We start from the raw sequence: 27,920 nt of genomic DNA on the forward strand, positions 1-27,920 counted from the left end.
AGCTATGAAAACGGAAATGGAAAAATTGGCATTCACTTACTGGACACCACCAACAATTCGTAGTGGGCCCAAGCGGAGCCGAACTTTGAGAGGCACTCCTTGACGGTGCCAGCCACGACGAGTGCAATAGCCGCTGGGAACGCCACCAGGCCGACGAAGCTGCCGGCAGCCCTCGCTCTACCGTGATGGAACTGAAAACAGCCGGTACATTTTACGAATGTGTCAGTGTCACATCATACGGAATTATAGTTTATAAACAGCTTCTGTATGTATATATATATATATATATATATATATATATATATACCGGGTGTCCGAACTATTATGTATACAGATTTATAAATTTGCAAATGTCACACAGCTGGACAGCACCAAAGTATTGTTATCCGCCGTCACTTGGAGATACTCATATTATTTTCTTGCATTCCGCCTTACTACACATTTGGAGGTCTCTAATTATTCAACTTCCCAAAAGTTATAGTTAGATTAAAAATGTCAATGACAGATTTGTGGAGCAACATGATCTCCTGATACAGCTTTCTTTTGCTCAATACGTGCTACATGAATGTTTTTGCAAATGTCAAAGTAACCCGCAAATAAACGCAATATTGGTGCGTTACTGGCTGCTCGAGCAAGCGGCTGGCTTGGTTAATTAAGTATTCGACGTGATCATTCCACAATAATTTACATTTTATATGCGTGCCTCAGTACTTACATTTACATGTCGTTTCTAAAGCAACTTTATTCAGGTGGTACACAGGAAGATTATCGTTAGACCGGGATGCTCTCATAAATTTATACTTGTTAACCTTAAGTTCCATTCACCACAATCGGCACCAATTGCTATCGTTATGACGGTCCGCCCAAAGCAGGGTAATTTCGTGCTCGTTAGGTATTTATCTCAAGATGAGACATTCATCTCCAAATAAGTGAACGTCATAAGTAATTGCTGAAGGTAAGGGATCAACATAGATACCGAATAAGAAAGATCCCAGGACGGAGCCTTGTGGCACACAAGATTGAAAGTCGCTATGCGGTGAATTATGACCATTAGCTGTCACGAAGTGGGAATGGTTAACGAGAAGTGACTCTATCCATTTTAGAACACTATGATCAATGTTTAACTTGCTTAATTTATAAAGCAAGTGTATATGGCACACTTTGTCAAAGGCTTTCGAAAAGTCTATGCAGATGAAATCGGCAAAAGAAGACTGGTCTAATATTTGGTGCAGTCTTTGAGTAAACGTTAATACTTGCGATTCGTATGAGAATGATTTTTATATCAGGGTTGTGATGGCGAAAAAATGAATTCGACGCAAGAAAATCCGCAAGGTTAGTGAAGATTTGTTCTAGTAGTTTGAAGCAGGTACCGTTTCATCATAATTGGTAGGTGATGATTTGCCGCCGGATTTGTGCAAAAGAATAATTGTCCTTCTTTCATTCTAACAGAACTGTATGTGTGTTTAGCGATTGTTGGAATACTTTAGTTAATATAATGAAATTACAAGAGCAGGTGTTTTTCAGAAAATTATCACTCATGTTACCAAAGCCAGGTGACGAATGTATCTTCATTGAATCTATTAGTCAAATACCACTGGGAGCTTCAGCATTCACTGAAGACAGTTAGAAAGTTAGTCATTCAAGACGGCTAGGTAGTTCAATATCTGTAGTGCACGAGAAATTTTCAACAAAGGTATCTTTCAGAAAAGTTGCGCATAAATTTTTGGGAACAGGGTTTCCAGACCAATTGTTAAGAGGGATAGAATTTTTGGAAGGAGGATGTATGACGCGCCAGAATTTTTTTACGTTAGTTGTCAACGTACATGGTAATGTGGTTGATAAGAATGTTTCTTGCGCGCATTTGAGTGTGGCTACATAGGCGCATGATGCTAATGTGTAGGCTTTCTAACATGAGTCAGTGGTTGATTGCATTGCAGAATGATAGTCTTATTTTTTGTTGGATAGCCGCTTTAAATGATTGTTGTACCTAGGCGCGTGCGGGTTGTAAGGTATAGTACGGGTTGGGATGTGCTTTTTGATGGAGTGATTTACCTCTGTCAAAAATATATTCTGGTTTGACTGCACAGTAAGATGTTCAAAATCACTCAAGAATATCTTAAGAAATGGACTTGGCTCATTTATTGATTCAGAGTTAGCTCTCTTATAGTCTCTAATGATTCTTTTACTATTTGGAAGTTGCGGAAATGGAGTATTAGAGTGAATATTTAGTATTAGATGGTCGATAATACTGGATAAGTAATGGATGAAAGAGGCATAATCGGGACGATTGGTTAAGATGAAATCGAGAATGTTTAGAGCATTGGGGGTGATTTTTGTGCCTTGCGTAGCTAATCGAGTTCAAGAAAATGAAGTAGAAATATCCAAGAATTCTTTTGAATAAAAAAGTAAAATAAGTCAGGCAGATTATTGTTCCAAACTATATCAGGAAACTTAAAGTCGCCAAAAAAGAAAAGAGGTGAAGAAAACTTTGTCAAAATAGGAGCGAATCGCGTCATGACACGTAGTGTGTCCGTTGTGCGCGCCTCCACCTCCACTCTGAGAACTAGCCCAGCTGCAAGTGCATAATCGTAAACCGCATAAAGAACAAGAAAAGCATGCTTATTAACATGCTTCGTGATATTGAGATGACCAGTCGTTTTCCTCCGTATGGAAATATTTTTCTTCACACATGTCCCCTAATCCATCACAAAATTGCGCACAGATGCTTATAGTGAAAACACGTACCTTAGATGCCACTGCCTTCAGTGCAGCGGCCTTCTTTATGGCCACGTGGGTGGCGCATGCAACATAAATGAGGAGCAGCGCGCCATGGGCCGTGGAGTGGTTGTCCGCGTCGACAACGGGGAGCGCGCTTAAGGCTACGTCCCCGATGTGCTAAAACGTCGCCTCCTCGAGTGCGCGGATCGCCGTTCCCCGCCACCCTCCACGCATGTTCCTGACATACTTTTTGAACTCATGGGTGGCCATCGCCTTCAGTGCTGCGGCCACGATGAGCACTGCAGTCCAACCAAAACTGCCATGGCAGTAGGAAATACATTTGGAGACCGTAGGCGGCGCAACCGCAATCTGGGAACGAGAACAAAGAAAAACGTAAATAGTAAAGGAATTAGGAGACCTATTAAATAGAAAACCACGCAAAACATTGGTGTAGAGAGCAAGTTTCATGCGGCAGGTCTGACCAATGCGCCAGAAAGAAAGGCAGTGCAGAAAAATAAATACCATCACCATGTATTTATTACCACGTAATTTACAGAGGTAATAATGAAAATATTGAATTCTATTCCTGTGCAAATTCGACCAAGTGTTGTAAAACAATACTAACACAACAGTAAGCTTGACATATTCAGGTTGAAGATTGTATTAACACAGCAAGCCGGGCGAGTTGGTGACTGAACACATTCCTATGGGTGTACAGCGCAACCTGGACGTAGGACAAAACGAAGTGCATGATACGAGTGCAGACTAACATTTATTTTATTTTTTCTAACAAGTGATTAAATATACAGAGAATGCGATCATGTGTGCGTGTGCGTGTGTGTGTGCGCGTGCGCGTGTGTGTGTGCGCGTGTGCGTGTGTGTGTGTGCGCGTGTGCGTGTGTGTGTCTGTGTGTGCGCAAGTGGTGAAAGAGTGCCAGCCTATCGTGCCTTTCAAAAAATCTGTTTCTTTATTATGCAGAAAGATAGAAGGCTGGCTAACGCATGCGTTTCGGTTGACATGCATGAAGTAGGCTTCCACAATCTCGCGGTTGATTTCATCCCAATTTTTAAAAAGCATTTCAGTTTTTTTAACAAAGATTTTATTTAACGAATACCGATTTTCAGTCAGTATTCGCCTCGGATGATTCAAGTCGTTCAACATTTACAACTAACGATTGATATGCAGTTGATAATATCAACATTGGCCTAGAAGGTGTTTTCAATCTCGTACTAAACTTAGATACTAAAAGAGCAGCCAGCCCTGATGGATTTCCTTTTTAGTATGATTGTCGCTATGGACATCTAAATATCTGTTCACTATATGTAAGAAGTTCCTTAATAGTGGCGCTGTGCAGTCTTCCTGGAAAAGAGTTAAAGTACTACCTTTATATATATCTGGTGACAGACAGCTTTTATCTAACTATAGGCCTATTTCTTTAACTGCAACCTCCTGTAAAATACTAGAACACATAATCTATAAGCATATAATAGTGTTCCTTGAGCATAAGAACCTATTGAACAGCTTTCAGCACGGCTTCAGGGGCGGTTTTAGTACTGTAACCCAACTTACTGAGTTCACTCATGACATTTCCCATTATATCAACTTCGGTAATCAGATTGACACCATTTTCATTTACTTTAGGAAAGCTTTCGACACAGTACTACACTCTAAATTGTTTTTGAAACTCCATAATATTCTTACTAACCCTCAGTTAGTGTCTTGGATTTCCAGTTTCCTTTCTTTGCGTTCCCAATTCGTATGCTATGATTCTCCGGATTCGTCCGCAGTCCACGTCACATCAGGAGTCCCAGAGTGATCCGTACTTAGCCATCTATTATTCTTATTGTTTATTAATGACCTTCCACACCATGTTACTTCAAAGATGCGCTTTTATGCAGATGACTGTTATGTACAGCCCAGTTGACTCATTCGCTGATCATCAGCGCCTTAAAGATGACTTTGTTTTGTATTGTGACTGGTGTGCTAATTGGAAAATGAGCATAAATTTTGATAAAACTGATATGGTTTTCTGAAAAAGCCTGAACCACTTTAACAAGAAACGTCAAGAAGACACACACTGAACCCTAAAAGTATAAGATCAAGCAAAGAAATTGTCGCTGGAGTTGAGCCTTGGGCATCTATGTAGTACAGAAATGAAAAGTCAGGGGTTGAACTTTGAGGTTATCTTCGTGATAAGAGCGCATAAGCCTGAGCAACCTTTATGCGCAATTGTGTCTGAGAAAAACGCTTTGCTAGACGTAGTCTCTGGTTATCTTCACATAAACTTAACAGGCCTCCAGGTAGAAAACACATTCAGAGTAAAAAGCTAAGAAGCCGTTTGGTTTTTGTCCAAGAAGGCGTGTATACAGCATGCAGAGCCTTCAGTGTTGAGATGACGTATTTATATTGTTCCCTTCCTAGAAAACAGTTGATGAGGATGAAGATTTCATTATGGATAAAGACGAGTTATTCTAGGAATGAGATTGGAGTCCCGGTTCAGTCATTGCTCGAACACTTGGATATTAGTCTTAATTCCGCGTTCGTTATCTGAGATAACGATGTTATAATTTAGATGCAGGGTGTCTGCTTTCGCTCTAAGGTCACACCTAATCTTGGCAAGATCTTTCACGGCATTGTCGACCAGGTGCTCGAGAGCGTCATGGGGGGAACAATGGTTATGTGCCGTGGATTTGCTGATGACTACTTGGTAGCCGCCCGTTCTCAAAGAAGTTCCAAAGATATTGGCGTTAATCTCGCAGCCTTTCGTGAAGAAGGAATGGGTCTCAGATTTACTGACAAACTGCCAGTAAATTTAGAAATTCAAAATTTAAATCTACAGTTAAGATTAACAGCACAACATATTTGTTGGCAATATAAACCCAGGACAAGCAAACCAATTCTAAACCATATGCGTCGGCACATTCAAAACTATTGTGAAGAGGCATTGCTATGACATGTCTAGGTTCCGCACTTACAAAGTCGTGCAATCGGCCACCTCACCAATCTGATATTTTCGCAACAGCTTAATCGTCTAGAGGACGACGGTTATCCAATATATCTTATGTAAATTTGTGAAGGGCTAGTGAATAAAATAAAAAGGGGTAGAACCCCAGAAACAGATTGAGCAGCAAAAAAGTTTGCAGTGATCTCATAATGCACATCGGACAGGGCATGGGTTAAAAGAGTCAGCCATGAAATGTGCTGTTCAAGTCGTCTTTTCAGATAAAAACTCGGTAAACTAAATTTGCAATCGCGTCAATAGAACTGAACAGGCCTAGAAGGCCATATGGCGCATGAAACACATGGGGCTGGAGTTGTCTACATTATTCCACTTTTGTGCTGCAAAAAAGTACTTTGCGCATACCGAACGCGGCCTAAACATCCGCCTCAGGGAGCACCAAAATGTGATCAGGAATGCAAGAGGCTCAAATCTGGCCACGCATTGTTGAAATTGCCCACGGAAACCTTTGTTCAAAAAAACTGAATCATTTCATAAAAAAGGAAAGCAAATCGACCGCTAGATTGCGGAAACCTACATCATGCATGTACACTCAGACACGGGCATCAGCCAGACTTCTATTTTTCCTCGTGATAAAGAAATGCAATTTTTGAATGGCAAGAGGCTGACACCCTTTAACCACTTGTACGCACAACTTCATCACATGAGCAGATTCTCTATATTTCATTTATTGTTTGAAAAAATAAACCAGTTGTATGTCTGCGCTGGTATTGTGCACTTACTTTTGTCCTTCGTCAGGGTTGTTCTGCTCACCCCTAGGAATATATTCAAGATTGTACCCCTTCATACTCGAAACAAGCTAAAATTTCTAGGCTGAATACGAGGACTCGACATTGACTGTCTGTTCATCATGCTTGTACTTCCGTGCATTCAATGTCTTCATGCTCTTCGAAATCCTCTAGATATTGGTACTGCGGAAAATATCCATAAGCAGTGATTTCGAATCATACTGTGGCAGCTGCAGAAACAAATTAGCAGTAATGACAAATGCTATAGCTGCATGGGATGGCTGTGATCTTTGTGAACAGTGCCCACCTGTGCTAAACACATGCCACACGCACTCTCTGCCCACTAACAACCCACTGTTCACACTTCACCTTTTATAAATGCAGTTTGATTAGACACACACTCAATGAGGCATGCGCAGCCACCTAAAAAAGACGCTCACAATATCCTGACCTGGGCCGGTAGCTTGTCCTCTGCACTGACCCATGACGAAGACAGCACTATTTACGTAACATGGTTTCAAAGTGTATTTTGCTTAGAAACGCCCTGAACAGGCATGAATAATTACCATCAGGTATGTACGCAGGATATTTTCTCGAGGACACCCAACGCAAGGTAACTTTTCTATTGGAATCAGAGGGGTACTTTTTACTGCCAGAAATGTGAGTAATGCCCACCGTTCGCCACAAAGAGCCGTACACCCACAAAATATTAAATATTAAATAAAAACAAGGCGTATGTCACAAGTACGCCTTTCAGACTCTCTTGTCCTTTTCTTGGTGAACAAAGAACCACATCAAATGGACTCACGCAGGAAGGAATCGCTGGAACACTGCCAACAAGTAAACAAGCTAAAGCGAAAAATGAAGATTTCTAGTAGCGTTCTTTGACCTATCTATGGAAAAATATGCAAATATATATTTGCGGAACGCAGTTCATTTGGATTCCTCGTTTACTGCTCTACCAAGTGCCAAAACCGACCCGTATTGTTATTTGGGAAGTTGCGTAAGGATGCGGATCCCAGCATAGCCCAGGATGTAGAAGTGACAGGTAGGGTGCAGTGCAGTGACCATACGAAATGGAGGGCAAGAGTTCAGATAAATTTGAATAGAGAAAGAGTAAAATTGGTGGAGAAAGAACAGGTTAACTCAGAGGCAACATGCGTAAAAGCAAACAAAAGCAGGCTGGTACTTGTAAACAGATATGCAGCCTTACAACAGAGATATGATGATGATGATGATGATGATGATGATGATGATAATGATGAAATAGAGGTAATGAACAAAACCGTAACGCGGCTAGCTTCAGAGGCAGCAATTGAAGTGGGAGGCAAGGCACCAAGGCAACCAGTAGGCAAGCTCTCCCAAGTAACAAAGGACCTATTAAAGAAACGACAAAGAATGAGTGTGCAATTCGAGAGATAAGATATAATTCGCGGAACTGTCAAAACTGATCAACAAAACGAAAATAAGTGATATTCAAAGTTATAACGCGAGAAAGACTGAAGAAGCTCTAAAATATGAACGCAAGCCGAAATCAGCGATTTGGAAACATAGCTTAGGACAAACCACGATGTAGGCACTGAAAGATAAGCAGGGTAATATAGACAGCAATCTCCATGGCACAATAAAAGGAGCGGAAGAATTCTATCCTGACTTGTACAGTACCCAGAGGATTCAGGAGTACTCTATTCGAAATAATAATGAGCAGTATGTAGCAGCTCCTCGCATAACTAGAGATGAGGTCGGGAGGGCCTTGCAAGTCACGAAATGAGGAAAAGCGCAGGATAGGGTGGAATAGCGGACTATTTATTCAAAGATGGAGGAGACATGCTGCTAGGAAAACTGGCGGTTTTCTATATGAAGTGTCTATTGAGTGAAAGGGTCCCAGAAAACTGGAATAATGGAAGCATTTGCCTGATCCACGAAACGAGAGACGTTAAAGAGCTGAACAATTAGAGGCCCTATAGCTTACTCGCAGAATTATATAAAATATTTAGCAAAACAATCTACAATACAATGGGGGCTACACTGGAATTTAGTAACGAAGGGAACAGGCTGGGTTCAAGAAGGGATGCTCTACAATAGATCACATCCATGTCATTAATCAAAGTTGTGTAATCGTACTCAAGTTGTGTAATTGCGTAATCAAGGAGTGGAGAAAGCTTACGTAACTACCCTGGAAGGTATCTAGAGAAATTCCACTTCCACCTTAATTCTAGACAAGCAAAGTCGGAAGCGGTGAAGAGAGGGGTCAGACAAGGAGACGCAATCTCTACAATGCTATTCACTGTGTGCATAGAATAAGTGTTCAAGCTATTAAACTGGGAAGGCTTAGGAGTAAAGACTGATGGCGAATACCACAACATCCTTCGGTTTGCCAATAACATTGTTCTATTCAGCAACACAGCGTACGAGTTACAACAAATGATCGAGAGCTTTACCAGGAAGAGTGTAAGAGTCGGGTGGAAGATTAATATGCAGAAGACAAAGATAATGATAACATGTCAAGGGAACAAGAGTTCAAGATCGCATGTCAGGCTCTGGAGTCTGTGAAGGAGTACGGTTATGTCAGCTAGCCACAGGGAACCCTGACCGTAAGAAAGAAATTGACAGAATAAAAATGGGAGGGATCGCATACAGCAGACATCGGAAGCTCCTCACTTTGAGCTAATCGTTATCATTGAAAAGGAATGTATACAATCAATGGCGGCCTGTCCGGACAGGCTGCCATTGGAATATGAACCTGGCTACGTTTAACGCTAGGACGATATCTAGTGAGGCGAGTCTAGCAGTGATATTGGAGGAATTAGAGGGTAGTCAATGGGATATAATAGGGCTCAGTAAAGCTAGGAGGCCAAAAGAAGCATATACAGTGCTAAAAAGCGGGCACGTCCTGCGCTACCGGGGCTTAGCGGAGAGACGAGAACTAGGAGTCGGATTCCTGATTCATAAGAATATAGCTGGTAACATACAGGAATTCTATAGCATTAACGAGAGGGTGGCAGGCCTTGTTGTGAAATTCAATAGGAGTTACAAAATGAAAGTTGTACAGGTCTACGCCCCTACATCCAGTCATGATGACCAGGAAGTCGAAAGCTTCTATGAAGACGTGGAATCGGCTATGGGCAAAGTCAAAACAAAATACACTATACTAATGGGCGACTTCACTGCCAAGGTAGGCAAGAAGCAGGCTGGAGACAAGGCAGTGGGGGAATATGGCATAGGCACTAGGAATAGCAGGGGATAGTTATTAGTAGAATTTTCAGAACAGAATATTATGCGGATAATGAATACCTTCTTCCGCAAGCTGGATAGCCGAAAGTGGACGTGGAGGAGCCAGAACGGCAAGACTAGCAATGAAATACACTTCATACTCTGCGCTAACCCTGGCATCATACATACAAGATGTGGACGTGCTCGGTAAGGTGCGCTGCAGTGACCATAGGATGGTAAGAACTCGAATTAGCCTAGACCTCAGGAGAGAACGGAAGAAACTGGTACATAAGAAACCGATAAATGAGTTAGCGGTAACAGGGAAAATAGAGGAATTCCAGATCAAGCTACAGAACAGGTATTCAGCTTTAACTCAGGAAGAAGACCTTAGTGTTGAAGCAATGAAGGACAATCTCGTGGGCATCATGAAGGAGTGTGCAATAGAAGTCGGTGATAACTCCGTTAGACAGGATACCAGTAAGCTATCGGAGGAGACGAAAAATCTGATCAAGAAATGCCAATGTATGAAAACCTCTAACTCTACAGCTAGAATAGAACTCGCAGAACTTTCGAAGTTAATCAACGAGCGTAAGACAGCTGACATAAGGAAGTATAATATGGATAGAATTGAACATGCTCTCGGGAACGGAGGAAGCCTAAAAGCAGTGAAGAAGAAACTAGGAATTGGCAAGAATCAGATTATGCGTTAAGAAACGAAGCCGGCAATATTATTACTAATATAGATGAGATAGTTCAAGTGGCTGAGGAGTTCTATAGAGATTTATACAGTGCCAGTGGCACCGACGACGATAATGGAAGAGAGAATAGTCTAGAGGAATTCGAAATCCCACAGGTAACGCAGGAAGAAGTAAAGAAAGCCTTAGAAGCTATGCAAAGGGGGAAGGCAGCTGGCGAGGATCAGGTAACAGCAGATTTGTAGAAGGATGGTGGGCAGATTGTTCTAGAGAAACTGGCCACCCTGTATACGCAATGCCTCATGTCTTCGAGCGCACCAGAATCTTGGAAAAACGCTAATATAATCCTAATCCATAAGAAAGGGGACGCCAAAGACTTGAAAAGTTATAGACCTATCAGCTTACTGTCCGTTGCCTACAAAATATTTACTAAGGTAATTGCAAACAGAATCAGGAACACCTTAGACTTCCGCCAATCGAAGGACCAGGCAGGATTCCGTAAAGGCTACTCAACAATAGACTATATTTACACTCTTAATCAGGTGATAGAAAATGTGCGGAATGTAACCAACCTTTATATATAGCTTTCATTGATTACGTGAAAGCGTTTGATTCAGTCGAAACCTCAGCAGTCATGGAGGCATTGCGGAATCAGGGTGTAGACGAGCGGTATGTAAAAATACTGAAAGATATCTATAGCGGCTCCACAGCCACCGTAGTCCTCCATAAAGAAAGCAACAAAATCCCAATAAAGAACGGCGTCAGACAGGGAGATACGATCTCTCCAATGCTATTCACCGCGTGTTTACAGGAGGTATTCAGAGAGCTGGATTGGGAAGAATTGGGGATAAAAGTTAATGGATAATACCTTAGTAACTTGCGATTCGCTGATGATATTGCCTTGCTTAGTAACTCAGGGGACCAATTGCAATGCATGCTCACTGACCTGGAGAGGCAAAGCAGAAGGGTGGGTCTAAAAATTAATCTGCTGAAAACTAAAGTAACGTTTAACAGTCTAGGAAGAGAACAGCAGTTTACGATAGGTAGTGAGGCGCTGGAAGTGGTAAGGAAATACATCTACTTAGGACAACAGGTAGTGACTGCGGATCCGCATCATGAGGCTGAAATAATCAGAAGGATAAGAATGGGCTGGGGTGCGTTTGGCAGGCATTCTCAGATCATGAATAGGAGATTAATATTATCCCTTAAGAGAAAAGTTTATAACAGCTGTGTCTTACCAGTACTCATGTACGGGGCAGAAACCTGGAGGCTTACGAAAAGGGTGCTACCTAAATTAAGAAGGACGCAACGAGCTGCGGAAATTAGAATGATAGGTGTAACGTTACGGGATAAAAAAAAAGGGCAGATTGGGTGAGGCAACAAACACGAGTTAATAATATCTTAGTTGAAATCAAGAAAAAGAAATGGGCATGTGCAGGACACGTAATGAGGAGGGAAGATAACCAATGTTCTTTAAGAGTTACGGAATGGATTCCAAGGGAAGGGAAGCGTAGCAGAGGGCGGCAGAAAGTTAGGTGGGTGGATGAGATTAAGAAGTTTGCAGGGACAACATGGCCACAATTAGTACATGACCGCGGTAGTTGGAGAAGTATGTGAGAGTCTTTTGCCCTGCAGTGGGCGTAACCAGTCTGATGATGATGATCACGATGATGATGATGATGATGATGATGATGATGATGATGATGTATACAGTCAGTGCATTTCACCGGTTCTGATACATGGGACAGAGACTTGGAAACTGACAAAGATGTTTGAAAGCAAGGACCGCGCCAGAAGCGATTGAAGAAAAAATCCTAGGCATAACTATAATAGACAGAAAGATAGGGGTTTGGATCACAGAACAAACGGCAATAGACGATATTCCAATAGAGATTAGGAGAAAAAAATGGCGCTGGGCAGGTCATGTAATGCGCCGATTAGATAACCGTTGGACCGTAAGGGTGACAGAATGGGTACCAAGGGGAGCGCAGGAGAGGATGGCAGAAGGCTAGGCAGTGTGAAGAAATTAGGAAAATTGCGGGTGCTAGTTGGAATGGTTTGGTGCAAGACAAGGGTAATTGGATATCGCATGGAGAGGCTTTCGTCCTGCAGTAGACATAAAATAAACCGCTGCTGCTGATAATGATGACGAACGCAATACCTGCATCGCATACCAAAGTTTTGCGTCAAAAAATAGATTGCAAACTGTAGCTCTTGCAAACATTGACAGATTCCCACCATTCCGTTTGTTCCATTTTATCTGCGTTTTTCTTTTTCGCTCTAGCCAATACTCATCGTTATTTTTGTAATATTCTAGGGAACGCCTAAGTATTCAACGGGTGTTGTCAACCACTTAACATTGGCGAATGTGACCCTGGTCGAAGGCCACTCTCCGTGCGAGAAACTAAGGCACTTCCCCAGTTTACCAGGCTTCCGGTTACTTTGGAGACACCCTTCATTATTCCGATTGCTGCAGCTACACCTTCTTCATGTTTACACAACAGACTATCACATCATCCGGATACGCCAGAATTTTAACTTCCGCTGCAATTAATTTGGAATAATGCAGTTTTGAGTGATCGCGGGGCATATTGTTTCTACATAACAATATGCCTAGCGTGGTAGGCATATTGGTAGGCATGGCATGGTATTGGTATGGTAGGCAGTAGTCACGTGGTAGTGACTGAAGAAATCATCCAAACTGCGAAAGATGAAACTAGCGTTTTATTGGGCGAACTTGTGCCCTCAGAAGCAGGATACACTCAAATAACGGGGACGGATCGTCATGGTCGCATCGTCATGTAGGGCGTGCAATTCTTCTGGACGCATTCCTGATGGAACTATAAGAAGGTAGTTGGCGCGCGCTGGTGCAAAGTTCTTTACGAGTAGGTTGTTTTGAAGCGAGAACGAACACAATCCTCGCCTAAATGCCCTAGCGACAACGTCGGTGTGCCCTTCCAAATACTCGACGAGGTTTTTCAACTGCGGGTCTGCTCGCTGCTGTTCTGCGAAGTCTTCCGCGCTTAAAATGCCAAGAAAGACGTCGTCATCTTCGTAATCTTGCTGCGGCGAGTCAATGGGGGCACGTGATAGGCAATCGGCATCAGGGTATTTTCGTCCGGGCTTATAGGCTACAGTGATATCATATTCTTGCAGTCTTAGGCTCTACCGCGCCAGCCGTCCTGAAGGATCCTTTAATTTCGCTAGCCAACACAAGGTGTGATGGTCGCTGACGACTTTGAATGGCCTGCCATATAGGTAAGAGAGAAATCTCACTGTAGCCCAAACGATGGCGAGGCATTCCTTTTCGGTTGTAGAATAATTGTCCTCCACGTTTGACAACGACCGGCTAGCGTAAGTTATCCCGTGTTCATGTCCATCTTTTCTCTGGACTAGGACGGCACCGAGGCCTACGCTACTGGCGTCAGTGTGGATTTCGGTATCCGCGTGCTCGTCGAAGCGCGCAAGTACGGGCGGTGACTGCATGCGTCGTTTCAGTTCTTGAAATGAGTCCGCTTGCGGCGTTTCCCACTTGAACTCAACGTCACATTTAGTTAGCTGTGTCAGCGGCTCAGCGATGCGTTAAAAGACATTCACGAATCGTCTGTAGTAGGCACACATGCCAAGAAATCTACGCACTGTCTTCTTGTCGATGGGCTGTGGGAAGTTTGCGGTGGCAGCTGTCTTCTTCGGGTTGGGGTGGACTTCAGACTTTCTGATGACGTGGCATAGGAACAGAAGTTCATCGTAAGCGAAGCGGCACTTTTCTGGCTTGAGAGTGAGCCCTGATGATTTGATGGCCTCTACTACTGCCCCAAGCCGCCTAAGGAGCCGAGCACAGTCCGAATGGCATGACTTTGAACTCGTAGAGGCCGTCTGGCGTGATAAAGGCGGCCTTTTCGCTATCTCTCCCGTCGCCTTTTATTTGCCAATAGCCAGACTTGAGATACATCCACGAGAAGCATTTTGCGTTGCAGAGCCGATCTAATGCGTCGTCTATCCGTGGTAGGGAGTATACATCCTTCTTTGCGATCTTGTTCAGTCGACAATAATCGACGCAGAAAGGTAAGGTTCCGTCCTTTTTCTCCACCATGACAGCAGGGGAAGCCCACGGCTTTTCGACGGCTGGATGGTGTCGTCGTGCAGCATTTCGTCGACTTGTTTTTCTTATAACTTCACATTCTCGCGGCAAAAACTCGGTAAGAGCTCTGGCGGAGTGGTCGAGTGCACTCCTCAGTGATTACGCGATGCTTGGCGACTGGCGTTTGTCGAATCCTCGATGACGTCGAAAAGCACGTGTGCCGTTCCTACTTGTCCTTCTTGCGTCCGTACGCTTTAGAGCGCGGCTCTTGCGCGCCCCGTTCCTGCGTTACGCGTCGGCGTGCCTTGCCGTCGTACCTAGTGACCGAGCGAACGAGCAGAGTGAAAGATGAGAACGCGAATCGGTAGATGCAAGACGCGAACGGCGGAAACCAATGAGAGCGGCCTCTTCAGTGACATGCGCGCGCAAAACGTGTTATGCGGACTTGCCCGTAGCTGGATGCATACTCGTATCTGGTCTTGGCCGGAGCGCTCGTTTTGTACTATTAGGCGAAGCATATTACTAGAGCTCAACCCAGCTCCTCAGGCGCGGCGGTGTCGCCTTCAATGACCTTGAGTACTCATGGCATACCACGTGACACCGTGACGTCACGACAGAGGAGAAACGGGGCTCCAACTCGCGCCGTCGCTCGCGGCGTCGCCTTCAAGGCTGACCACGTGACACCATGACGTCACGATAGAGAAGAAACGGGGCTCCAACTCGCGCCGTCGCTCGCGGCTCGCGGCGGTATACAAGCAGCTGCGCTTGCCTCTGCTAGACACTCACGAGGTGAGATGCCTCCTGGAGACAGAGCTGCTCGTTGGAATGAGAGGCGAAGGCTGCGGCGTGCTACAGAGACTGATGAAGAGCGGGAAGAACGTCTGGCCAAGCAACGTGCTCAGTATGCGGCTCGGCGACAAGTTACTTACCAAGCTTAGCCACCAATATGCTTCGCATCTGACTAGGCTTAACCAAGCTAAGCCTCAGCCAATTTTTGTCTACTCGCGTCAGCGATCGATCAAGCCTTTGTCACGTGGTGGTGGTCCAGCGCGCGCGTTAACGCACATTGTCGGAAGTGTTCGGGCGTGTGATGTGGACACTGGGCGCGATAATATGACTGTTCCAAACTGAAATTGTTCCATTCCGGACGTCAAATCGACGTGGCTCTTTGTGTGAATGGGGCGGGAACAAGAGATGTTGTTCAACCGGGCCAATCGGCAGCCGTCATCATTGGCGGAAGCGTAAACGTCAGTTTGCCGTGTTGGTTTTTGAGGATTCCTGACGTCACTTCACCGAGGCAATTGAAAAAAATTAGGTCAATCACCGAGAAGTAATGGCAGATTTGGAACAAAATCACTTTGGAATAGTTTTACGCTGTACCGATCCTGTCTGCCACCTTTGAAGCAATACAGTAAGCCTACTGCGCACGATGCGGATAACACCTGCCAAAAACCTATGTAAACGAGCGTTTATAAATCCGGGCACCCCTGTCGAGAAATGAGTTCTCTGCAGGATGCTCATCAGCAAAATATCGCATCCACTGGCTCATACCTAGAGCTGCAGGAAAACGGATCAGTCACTGCAACCCAGACATGGGTTTCCCTAGCTCCGCGCAAACCTGCGTTACTCACATTGTGTGGGTACCTGGACCTCAGAGTACTGTTCCTGTTCGACACGCTGTCCACAAGGCAGTCGGTGTACCCGCCGACGAAGCTGGAAAACACCATGGTAAAAATGATGAGCGCAAGCACTGTTCTTGATTCACTGGCACAAATAATGTACTGCAGTGGGGGATTGATGATGATGATGATGATGATGATGATGATGATGATGATGAAGCCTCAGGTAATGGCACAAACCCACTGAGGGGGATAGGCCACGAATCGGGTGGTAATATGACTCAATACATAAAATAAAATAAATTGGTTAATAAATAAATAACTCGAAAAAAAGAAAGGAAAACAAATACTCCAAGATGTAAAATAAACTATGAATACATGAGATTGTCACATATAAGAAGGGAGATAAAATAAAATGGTAGACGAAGAAAGGTTTCAAGAAGACGACGAGGAGGGCGTTAAGAATGACGTGGATTAACCGAAGACGAAAGAAGACAAAGAAGAAGTTCTCAGTGAGGTGACAAGAGATGATTGGTGGAGAAGTCTCCGGTAAGATGGAAAGCGATGATTGGTGGAGAAGAGAAGACGAAAAGAAGGATTACGTGGACTAACAAGGCTATAAAAGGGCTATAAAAGGACTATAAAAGGAATCACCACTGCGTCATTCGCAAATAATCTTTATTTCACAACCTGCATTGTTTTTCGGTGTCATCTGGCCGCGACTACATAACCCGCAAATTATATTCGTGCAAAAATTACTTGACTCATTGGGCGTGCGCATATGCGATGTTCTTCCTATTACCGACAGAGCTGTTGCCACGGATATTCAATTTGATGACATCTTTCCTAATAATGCAAAATTACTGCCACACCGTATTCTAGACGGTATATTACAAGATCACCTGAAAAACCTTCAATCAAACGTTGTAATTGCTACAGATGCTTCAAAATGTGAAGAAAAGTCAGGTGTAGGAATATTTTCCCCGATTCTCGATTGGACATTTTCTCTTCGGCTGCCAGATTTCATACCGATTTTTTTAGCCGAATTCATGGCCGTGGTGCTGGCATTACGCAAATTAGGACCATCAATTACGTCAGCCGTGATAGTTACTGATTCTTTATCATTGTGCTCATCGCTTACTGCTTCTAGTGATTCTCGCGTGATGAGGACATTTCAATCATTGGTACCTGGTTACTTGAGAAGCGTGCGTTTGATTTGGGTGCCCGGCCATAAAGGACTAATCATTAATGAAATTGCAGACTCTCTAGCCAAGGCATCGATAAGTGGCCCGATTCTTCCTTGCTGCCCTTTGACTGCTTATGTAACTGCAGCTAGATTTCGCAGGAGTATCATTATACAGTCAATATCAGGCTCCGCAATTACTAACTCTGTGGATTACGGACATCTCCTGCACCCTTGGAACAGAAATTTTTGCAGAACACGGAAAATTGAAGTGTCCATCACGAAGCTGCGCTGCCGTATACCTGCATTTAACTTCTACCTCCACAGGTCTGGTCTGGTCCCCTCACCATTATGCTCATTCTGTGGCGAAGCGGAGACAATCGATCATTTCTTGTTGTCTTGCAGACGTTTTTCTATTATAAGAAAACGACTACTCGAAATCCCGCTTCCCTCTATTGGTCTGACTTTATCAGTGCCTGTGATCCTATCTTTTGGAGCCTCCATTGTTGGGTTCAGCCATAGAAATGTTTGCTTGGCGATCCAAAAATTTCCATGTTAGATTGATCGTTCTCCCTCCCAACCATAGCTTTCTTTTTTTTCTTATCTTTTATTAATTACTATTGATATTATTATTATTATCTTATACCCGGTTTTCATCTGATTATTTCCTTTTTTCTCCAAACACAAAACGTTTACTTTTAAGCTCACACACCCAAATTGTTAACTCCCTTGTTATCATTATTTTAGGCACCTAATTAAACCGCCCGATTCTTGGCCAATCCCCCACTGTGGGTATGTGCCACGGCCACTCAGGACAACAACAACAACAACAATAAAAGGGCGAGGAAGGGCGAGACACAGGGGGGAGAAGAAAGCAGCGGAGACTCGGCGGGTGAGCGACGATTCGACCGGAAGAGAGCGACGCCGGCTACTGCTCCGGTGAGCTCGTGTTCTACGGCTTTGCACAGCAGACTTCCTGCCGTTCCTGAGCCCGTTCCGGGGAGTTCATGGAGGACGCTACCACCTGCTACGGCCAGGGGTCTCTCTACCGCTGTTGCCACCCTTCCGGGTGGTGCCCCAACGCCAACATCATCGACCACACCTCCACGGGCGCTTGGACCGGGAGCGTGTACGACGCAACCAACGACGCCTCCAGCGACGCCAGCCCTAGAACGTCGAACGCCACTCCGACGCCGGCTACGGGACCCACACCACGCCACATCCGCACCGAACCAGACGTGAGCACGAACGCCAACCACTCTCAGTAGAACGCTAGTGGCAGTGTTACCGGTTCGTCTGTACTGATAGTTTTTGTATCTTGTGTGTTAGTTTTGTTAGGTTTGTGTGCTGTTCGTGTCGCGTGGGTTGTATTAAATGTGCATCTGTGTGGGTACGCCTGTCGCCTAGTCCATGCTTTCGGCCAGAGTGTTCTCCGGAGGAGATCCGTGAGAAAGACAAGTGGCGAGCCTGCCAGGATTCATTTCCTTGTTCCTTTTTGCTTTGTCTCGGATCTTTCCGAACTCTCGACGGCAGAAAGTATGGATTTGGCAAAAACGCTAGAACTTGCGCTCAAGCTAGGGTTAAGCAAGGAAGTGGCGATGCACCTCTGGGACGAGAAGAAAGAAGAAGCAAAGAGGCAGAGAGAGGAAAGGGCGCAAGCACGCGCAGATGCTCGCGAGGCAGAGGAGCGAGAGGCTAGAAGAGCTAGTGAGGCAGAAGAGCGAGAGGCTAGAAGAGCTCGCGAGGCAGAACAGGAGAAAAGAAGGATAGAACGAGAGAAGGAGTTCATATTGTGGAAACAGGCGCATATCGCAGGAGGCTATGAGGGGATCACGGACGATGATACGCGTTCTTTAGCTGGTACCGAAGCCCCTAGACCTACTAGTTTGTCCAAGAAAGTTGATGGCCCCTTTTGATGACAAAAGAGATGATTTGGACGCGTATCCGCAAAGATTCCAGCGGATAGCTCTGGGGCAAGACCAAGCTGCATGCGTTGCCGACTCTCGGGCAGAACTTGTCACACCATCTGAAGTTCACATCTGAAAGGAGAAGAAACGCCACTGGGAAATGAGGTGGTGACTGGAGCACCGAAGTCAAAAGAAGCAATGCCGGTGGCGGTGGGGCAAATAGGGGACCGTCCTGTATTGGTGCTTAGAGACAGCGGAATCAACACAGCTTTGGTAAGGAGTAGCCTGGTGAAGGACGAGGAACTTACAGGGGAAACATCGAACCTCACTCTCGCAGATAGCACAGTAGGGTACATTCCTGAAGCCAGGATTCGAGTGTCCATGCCATATTATACCGGACAGGTAGTGGCAAAATGCGTAGAGCAGCCCATCTACGATCTCATCATGGGAAACATTACGGGTGCAAGAAGTGTCGAGGACCCCGATTCTGAGTGGAGCATGCTCGACGTTGAAGAACTCCCAAAGTAGGAGAGGGCCACAACAACTCAGGCGAGTGATGGGGATGGGGCAGTCAGTTTCTCGACGGCAGTGGAGACAAGAGCTCAAGCGACAGGCAGAGCAATGCAGCGTTTGGAAAGAAAGTGGGTAAGTAGAAGGCCAAAGACAAGAAGCACACGAGCAAAGACAAGTCCAAAGACAAGACGAGCAAGAGCAAAGACAAGTCCAAAGACAAGACGAGCAAGAGCAAAGACAAGTCCAAAGACAAGACGAGCAAGAGCAAAGACAAGTCCAAAGACAAGACGTGCAAGAGCAAAAACAGGTCCAAAGACAAGACAAGCAAAGACAAGAAAAGCAAATGCAACGATAGTAAAGAGAAGAAGAAATAGAAGGGTTTCTGTCCCTGGCTAAGCAGCAAAAGCAGCAAGAGCAGCAAGAGCAGCAAGAGCACCAAAGAGAAAGAAGGACGCAAGCGCAAGTCCAAGAAGGCCAAGAAAGGCTCCTTTAAGGAAGGCAGCTCCAGATCGAGAAGCAAAGATAAGGCTGGCAAGGCTAAGTCCAGCAAGGAGAAGGGGGGCAAAGGAAGCAAGGAGGCGGACAAAGGCAGTAAGGAGAAGTCGAGCAAGAAAAAGAGCACCAAGAAGAAACACAGCAAGGATAAGCAAAGTAAAGAAAAGCAACAAAGCGAGGAGAAACACCACAACGAAGACGAGCACGGAAGCAAAGAAAAGCATGATAAAGACAAGAATACTCATTTCAGGTGGAGTATATTAAAGGCAGGGATAACGTTGGAGCGGACTTTATGAGTAGAGCCAGTTGAACAGCCCTAGGCATCTCTGGGAGGTATCTTGTTGTTGCTGCTATGCTATGTATTTCAGGGATGTGTCGCGTTGTTGGTGTTGTGGTTATTACATGATTATACATAGCAGCGTGTTGTGGACATTAACATTTTTATTAACGACACCATGTGGACAATTGCATTGTTCTGAAAACGCAGTTTAGTTGTGGACATTCACATGTTTAGAACCCCGTATGGACAACGGCAGTGATGTGTTAGTGGTGTGCTTTTGGTGTGTGCTGGTCATCTGCGTTGTGCTGTGTGGTGTGCTGGGGCCAGAATCGCCACAGAAGATAGTCTGCTGGGTGGATGGCTTGAAGAGGAGGACGACTTGAGCAGTTTTTCAGGGAAAAACTCGAGAGAGGGGGCCCTTGTCACATATAAGAAGGAAGATAAAATAAAATGGTAGACGAAGAAAGGTTTCAAGAAGACGACGAGGAGGGCGTTAAGAATGACGTGGATTAACCGAGGACGAAAGAAGACAAAGAAGTTCTCAGTGAGGTGACAAGAGATGATTGGTGGAGAAGTATCCGGTGAGATGGAAAGCGATGATTGGTGGAGAAGAGAAGACGAAGAGAAGGATTACGTGGACTAACAAGGCTATAAAAGGGCGAGGAAGGGCGAGACACAGGGGGGAGAAGAAAGCAGCGGAGACTCGGCGGGTGAGCGACGGTTCGACCGGAAGAGAGCGACGCCGGCTACTGCTCCGGTGAGCTCGTGTTCTACGGCTTTGCACCGCAGACTTCCTGCCGTTCCTGAGCCCGTTCCTGGGAGTCCACGGAGGACGCCACCACCTGCTACGGCCAGGGGTGTCTCTACCACTGTTGTCAGCCTTCCGGGTGGTGCCCCAACGCCAACATCATCGACCACACCTCCACGGGCGCTTGGACCGGGAGCGTGTACGACGCAACCAACGACGCCTCCAGCGACGCCAGCCCTAGAACGTCGAACGCCACTCCGACGCCGGCTACGGGACCCACACCACGCCACATCCGCACCGAACCAGACGTGAGCACGAACGCCAACCACTCTCAATAGAACGCTAGTGGTAGTGTTACCGGTTCGTGTGTACTGATAGCCTTTGTATGTTGTGTGTTAGTTTTGTTAGGTTTGTGTGCTGCTGTTCGTGTCACGTGGGTTGTATTAAATGTGCATCTGTGTGGGTACACCTGTCGCCTAGTCCATTCTTTCGGCCAGAGTGTTCTCCGGAGGAGATCCGTGACAGAGATGAAGTATTGATCAATACTATAGTAAGCCTTGCGTTGATAGGAATGTTAAAAAAGGATATACTTAAACTTGAGTAAGTTAAATTATGAATAGTAATAGTAAGATTTGAACTGTGAATTGGTGCTTTTACTTTTTGAATTTTCTAAACTGCAGTAGAAATAAATCAATTCTTCAAACTAAAAACTATTAACAAAGCATTCTTTTTGTGCCACATAGGAAATTATAAAGGGCTAGGCAAACGTTCCTGTGGCTATATGCCAAAACTGTTGCTCCAAGGGAGAGTATAACAGTGCTGCTTAAAAGTAATCCTAAATTTTGAAGTGGAATTTCTAGACATAGTTTTCGATGATTAGAAAACCGCCGGCATGATAATAAAAAATGATCTATAGGTTCTGGTTCATTACAGAGGTAGCATAGAGGAAAAAATCTGAAGATTTTGCTAATAACAGAGCTTTTTTGTCCTTGCTCAAAGAAAATCTCCGATATCTGGCTGCAGTAATGTGCGCAGTTGCCGACAGCACAAATAGCACAGGACCTGCTAAAGAAGCTCTTGCTAAGGAATCGGCTTTTTCATTTATATCAATGTCTCGGTGGCCAGGGACCCATACTATATGCACTAAACTTAAGTGAGGTGGAGCCAATGAATAAAACGTGTTTCCGGTTGGCGACTTTGTAGACGCAGTAAGTGCGCTGCATACAGATACAGAATCTGTAATGATAATAACTCTTGTAATATGCATAGGTAATTTCCGCGAGGCAAGAACTATAGCCAGAAGTTCGGCATGAAAAACTGATGTGTAATCTGGTAGGCGACGTGAAAAATACCAATTGAGGAATGGTGAGTAGATACCCACACCTGCCTTCTCTTCACACGAAGAAGCATCGGTCGCAATAACGTTCATTTTGAAACGGGCCAAATAATCTTGTAAACGCTCATTCAAATATGTTGTGGGCAGAAATTTCGCATTGTGTGGAAAAATGTCTGCAAATTTAATTTTCAGTGACCCCGCGGAGACCTATGGAGCGGAATTATTTCTCTAAGGCGAAAATTTAAAGGTGCTAATTGCGCTTGCACAAATACTACTTGCGGGGTATGGAACCGTGACCACGTGGTCTCAAAAAATGGACCTGGTTCACTAATAAATGCATATTGTCCACGTCGTAGCGAAGAATCATAAGCTCTTAAGTAGGTTTGAACCGTAAGCATGCGGAATCCTGCGTGAAGAGTAGGTAGGCGCGCTTCCTGGTATAATACATTATTAGCAACGAATTTAGGAAGACCTAAACATAGTCGAAGAGCTTCTCTTTCTAACAGAGCAAGGGGCCTTAATTTATATTTTGCACTTCCGGAGAACAAAACACAACCAAATTCTAGGATCGGTCGTATATACATACCATAAATCATAATTAATGTGTCACTTCGCATACCAGAGCGTCGGTTACTGACTCTACGTAGTAAACCTATGGCTCGTGTCGCCTTCGTTCCAATATTTTCTATGTGAGAACGCCAGTTCAGTTTTCCGTCATATGTGATACCCAAGTATTTAAGCGACTCTACCTGAGGAATGGTTCTCTGTTCATATACTAATGATAACTGTAACGGCCTGGAAAGCGGAAAAACAAGGACTGCACTTTTGTTTACGTTTAGTGACAGGTGCAGGTTGTGAAGCCACGTCTGTAGAGTACAGAGGTACGTTTGCAAAGACAGGTGAAGGGAATTGATGTCTCTAGCTGTCGCGAAAAATGCAATGTCATCTGCATAGACATACAGATTCACATCCTGGTGCAGTGGTACTGTACTCATCAACAGGTTAAATAGTATAGGAGACAGAAGAGCCCCATGAGGCACCCCTCTTGTCTGATCGAACATTCTTGAAGAAAATCCGTTTTGAAAACAATGAAATTTTCTGTTTCTCAGAAATTCAAACATCCATGCCGTTATATATTTAGGAAAACTGTAGGAATGTGATGTGTCCAGCAGTAGAGAGTACTCGACGCTGTCATAAGCTTTTGCTATGTCAAGTGTCACTAAAGCGCTAATTTCTTTTCTATGCTGAGCAAGTTGGATGCGGCTTTCCAAATCTACATGCGCACACCAAATGAAGAGACCGGGCCGGAAACCTATTTGACTTGGGCTCAGCAACGAATTTTCAGATATATAATGCATCATACGATCATATAAAACTCTTTCAATTAGTTTTACCATATTTGACGTAAGAGAGATAGGCCTAATGTTGTCAAGGTTGTAGCCAGCTCCTTGTTTTTTAAGCAGCGGAATTACTTTGGCTGTCCGCCATTCTGGTGGAATCGAAGCATTTTTTAGAGAATAATTAACTGCGTTGAGAATGTTATCAGAAGACATTTCAAACAACATTTTTAGCATGGCATTGGAAATGCCGTCAGGACCTGGAGCTGAGGCAGGCAGAGATCTAAGGACATTAGAGAGCTCTGACACTCTGACAAGTCATCAGCGATGGGAGGTCTTAGTGGCCCATTCGGCAAACGTGATGTTAAGCGTTGCGCTAAGCCCTTTCCTTATGAATTCTAAAGAAGCAGATAACTCGCATGGTGAAAGTATTATCGATTCAATATTCGCTGGTGTTGGCATGAATTTTCTATATCGAAGGAATCTGAGCAGAGCTTTTTTGTTGCTGGGCTTAGACAGGAATTCATGATGTTTTACGTCATACTCGTGTTTGGCATTCGAAACTGTTCTCTTGAACGCAGCAGCTGCAAATTTTTAATCACTCCAGTTACTCGGGCACTGATTGTAAAGTAATTTCTTCCACGCGGCTTTTCGTCTTCTATATTCCCGCGTGCAATCCGAATTCGACCAAGGAGAGGTTGTATTTTTGTTTATCTTAACATTAAATTGGGACTTTTTAAAGGAACTTTTGACTATTGCGCAAAGCCTCATGGCTTTGATGTCATTCGGTAGCATGTTCTGGGAACTGAGTACCGTTTTCAAGATACTCTGAAATTTCTGGTAGTTGACAAAAGTACGCGTCGGAGACTCCAGGTGAACAACAGGGCAGACAATGTCAAACCTAATGGGTAGATGGTCACTATTTGAAGCTGAGTAGTCGACAGTAGACCAGGAAGTTACGGAAAGTCCTGAACTAGCAAATGTTAGATCCAATGCCAATTTAGAAAGACCCTGAATGAAGGTAGCTGACTCCGTGTTTAAGCAACAAAAATTTTGATTAATTGCCCAGTCGGATAATCGCTTTCCACATGAGTCCGTTTTGAAACCCCAAGATACATGATGCGAATTAAAGTCTCCGGCTATCACAATTTCTTTCCTACAAGAGTTGACAACGGTATCGAGGAACCTAGTATCATGCACGCCTGTGGGAAAGTATGTATTAACTAAGGAACATGGGGAACAACCAGGAATAGTTACATCTATTGCTAGTACCTCACACTCCGTAGACATGTACTGGTCGAAAATTTTTACTTTGTGGCATATTTTAGTTGCTATCAAGAAAACAAGTCCTCCACCTCTCGATGGACGGTCCAATCGAAATAAACGATAATTTTGTATATGAAAATCTTGCCCATTGGAGAGCCAAGTTTCCTGCAAAAGGATAATGTCGGGAGAAAGTTGTGAGCAAAAATATATTAAATCAGTAGCTGCAGAAATAATGGAACGGCAGTTCCACTTTAATACCTTTAGATAACCTATGATGAATTAATGCCTGCTATAGAAACCGCTTGCTCTAAAATGTCTTTTAAAAAATCTTTCTTCGAAAGACTGTCTTTACCGTACTTTGTCGGTTTTGATTGAGGATCATAGCTGGAAGAGTTAGGATAAGAATCTGACTTCGAAAGGCCATCTTTCGCAAACTTTTTGGTTTTTGAGTGCGGGACAAAGATCGATGAGCTATCGTTAGGTGATCTTGTGCGTTTAAGAGTCGGGAGGTCCATTTCTACATCCTGGTTGTTTTCTGACACTGATCTAGAGAGAAGCATCCGTTGTCGGTCTGCTGAGTTGAAGTGGATGGCACAGCATTGTCTGCGTCTTGTACAATAACTGATGAGGGGTCCATTAGTTGTTCAGCCTTCGATGTTAGGGTCTGTGTAATAATCTGCGAGCTAGCATTAGAACTCGCTAAAGGAGTGAAAAGCTGAATCATTTGTGATGTCAACACTTGAGCTAGAGTTTCCGACAGGTTTGATGTTAGTCGTTCCATAACTTTTGACAACACCTTTTCGACCGCTGTCGCAATAGAATCGGAAAGGGCTGAGTCTGTAACCATTTGCTGACGGGCTGTCACTCCTGCATATCCCTTAGATCTCTCCTGGACCTCAACAACAGCATCATGGCGCGAGCAACGTATCCTTACAATTAAATCTACAATTTGCATTTCCTGTGATCTTGCAGGACAGCTCGAGTAGTTGGTGGAATGACCACCACCACGGAGACAACATTTCTCTTCTTTGGAGGAACAATCACTAAAACTGTGGCTGTCTCCACACGTACGGCAGCGGGGTGCAGATCAGCAGCCTATGATGCTGTGGTCAAATCGCCAACACATGTTACAATGCAGAATGCGTGGAGCTAAAGCTTCTACCTTGTAAATTAGGGGCCAGACCTTAACTTCTGTGGGCCGCGTCGTTCCAGCACATGCAACTATGTCTGAATCTGTTGGTATCTTCTTATTACCAATCACTTGACTGCACCGGTAAACGGAGATGACGCCAGCTACCGAGAACATTTCTAAAATCTCCTCAGGGGTTAAAGTGACGTCCACCCCTCGTACAATGCCTCTGGAGCATGCGAGATGTGGTGGTACGAAACAGCTCACCGGATGGGAAGCGAATGTGGAACAGTTCAGCAGTTCTTTGACACAGGTGTGGTCTGGCGAGCAGCATAGTATGCCACCTCTGCCAAATTGACGGACCTCTGTGATTTGACGGAAGTGGGGTGAGGCCTTCTGCAATTCGCCCTGAATCGTTTTTGGGTTTTTCAAATTGATCGTCCCTCCGTCAGTCGGCACCATGGCCACAGGAACAGTGCCGGCTCCACTGCGAAGAAAAAATTAAGTGGCTGCTCCTGAGGAGCTACCCAGGCTGACCACGGGGAAGCCCCGTAGCCAGCTGATGCTACAGACATCAAGCAAGGCTAACACAAAAACACATCAGAAAAAGAAAAAATATATATATAAAGGTTATGTTAAGTAACAAGCTGATTAAAGAAAATACCACCCGATACTTGACCTAAGCCCCCAAAGCAGGAGAAGCCAGAACCGACCTAGAACCGGCCTAGAATCGGGTGGTTCAAGTAGGTGCATAAAAATAATAATGATAACAAGGGAGTTAACAATTCGAGCGTTGCATTTTAAATGTAAACGTTTTGTGTTTGGAGAAAAAAGGAAATAATCAGATAAAACCGGGTTTGAAATAATAATAATAATAATAATAATAATATTAATAATAATAATAATAATAGATAAGGAATAAGAGAAAGCTATGGTTAAGAGGGACAACGATCAATCTAACATGAAAATCAATTGGTTTCAATGAGGTAATTTTGTATTTTCAAGCAAAAATTTCTGTGGCTGAACCCAATAATGAAGGCTCCAAAAGATACGATCACAGGCACTGATAAATTTAGAACGATAGAGCGAAGCGGGATTTCGAGTAGTCGTTTTCTTATGATAGAAAACGTCTGCAAGACAACAAGAAATGGTCTATTGACTCCACTTCGCCACGGAACGAGCATAATGGTGAGGGGACCTGACCAGCCCTGTGGAGGTAGAAGTTCAATGCAGGTATACGGCAGCGCAGATTCGTGATGGACACTTCAATTTTCCGTGTTCGGCAAAAGTCTTTATTCCAAGGGTGTAGGAGATATCCGTAATTCACAGAGTTAGTAATTGCGGAGCCTGACACTGTCTGTATAGTGACACTCCTGCGAAATCTAGCAGCAGTAACATAAGCAGTCAAAGGGCAGCAAGGGAGAATCGGGCCACTTATCGATGCCTTGGCTAGAGAGTCTGCAATTTCATTAATGATTAGTCCTTTATGGCCAGGCACCCAAATCAAACGCAGGATTCTCAAGTAACCAGCTATTAATGAATGAAATGTTCTCATCACGCGAGAATCACTAGAAGCAGTAACGGATGAGCACAATCATAACGAACCAGTGGCTATCACGGCTGACGTAATTGATGGTCCTAATTTGCCTAAT

The 27,920-nt window shown here is 44.4% G+C and overlaps 1 protein-coding gene and 1 long non-coding RNA gene across 2 annotated transcripts; one reads left to right on the forward strand and one right to left on the reverse strand.

The window, feature by feature from the left end:
* Positions 1-45: 45 nt before the first annotated feature.
* On the reverse strand, positions 46-26,630 carry LOC139052702 (uncharacterized). The gene is made up of 4 exons (XR_011510016.1): positions 26,536-26,630; positions 16,087-16,168; positions 2,746-3,087; positions 46-191 (listed from the first exon to the last, which is right to left on the reverse strand). It is a non-coding gene; the product is annotated as an uncharacterized lncRNA (long non-coding RNA).
* Positions 18,265-21,566, forward strand: LOC139052680 (cylicin-2-like). The gene is made up of 3 exons (XM_070529719.1): positions 18,265-18,495; positions 19,818-20,031; positions 20,080-21,566. Exons 1-3 carry the CDS (start codon positions 18,265-18,267, stop codon positions 20,466-20,468), a joined length of 834 nt encoding a protein of 277 aa, XP_070385820.1. The 3' UTR covers positions 20,469-21,566.
* Positions 26,631-27,920: the final 1,290 nt, after the last annotated feature.

Source organism: Dermacentor albipictus, unplaced genomic scaffold, assembly GCF_038994185.2.
Source record: "Dermacentor albipictus isolate Rhodes 1998 colony unplaced genomic scaffold, USDA_Dalb.pri_finalv2 scaffold_29, whole genome shotgun sequence".
NCBI lineage: Eukaryota > Metazoa > Arthropoda > Arachnida > Ixodida > Ixodidae > Dermacentor > Dermacentor albipictus.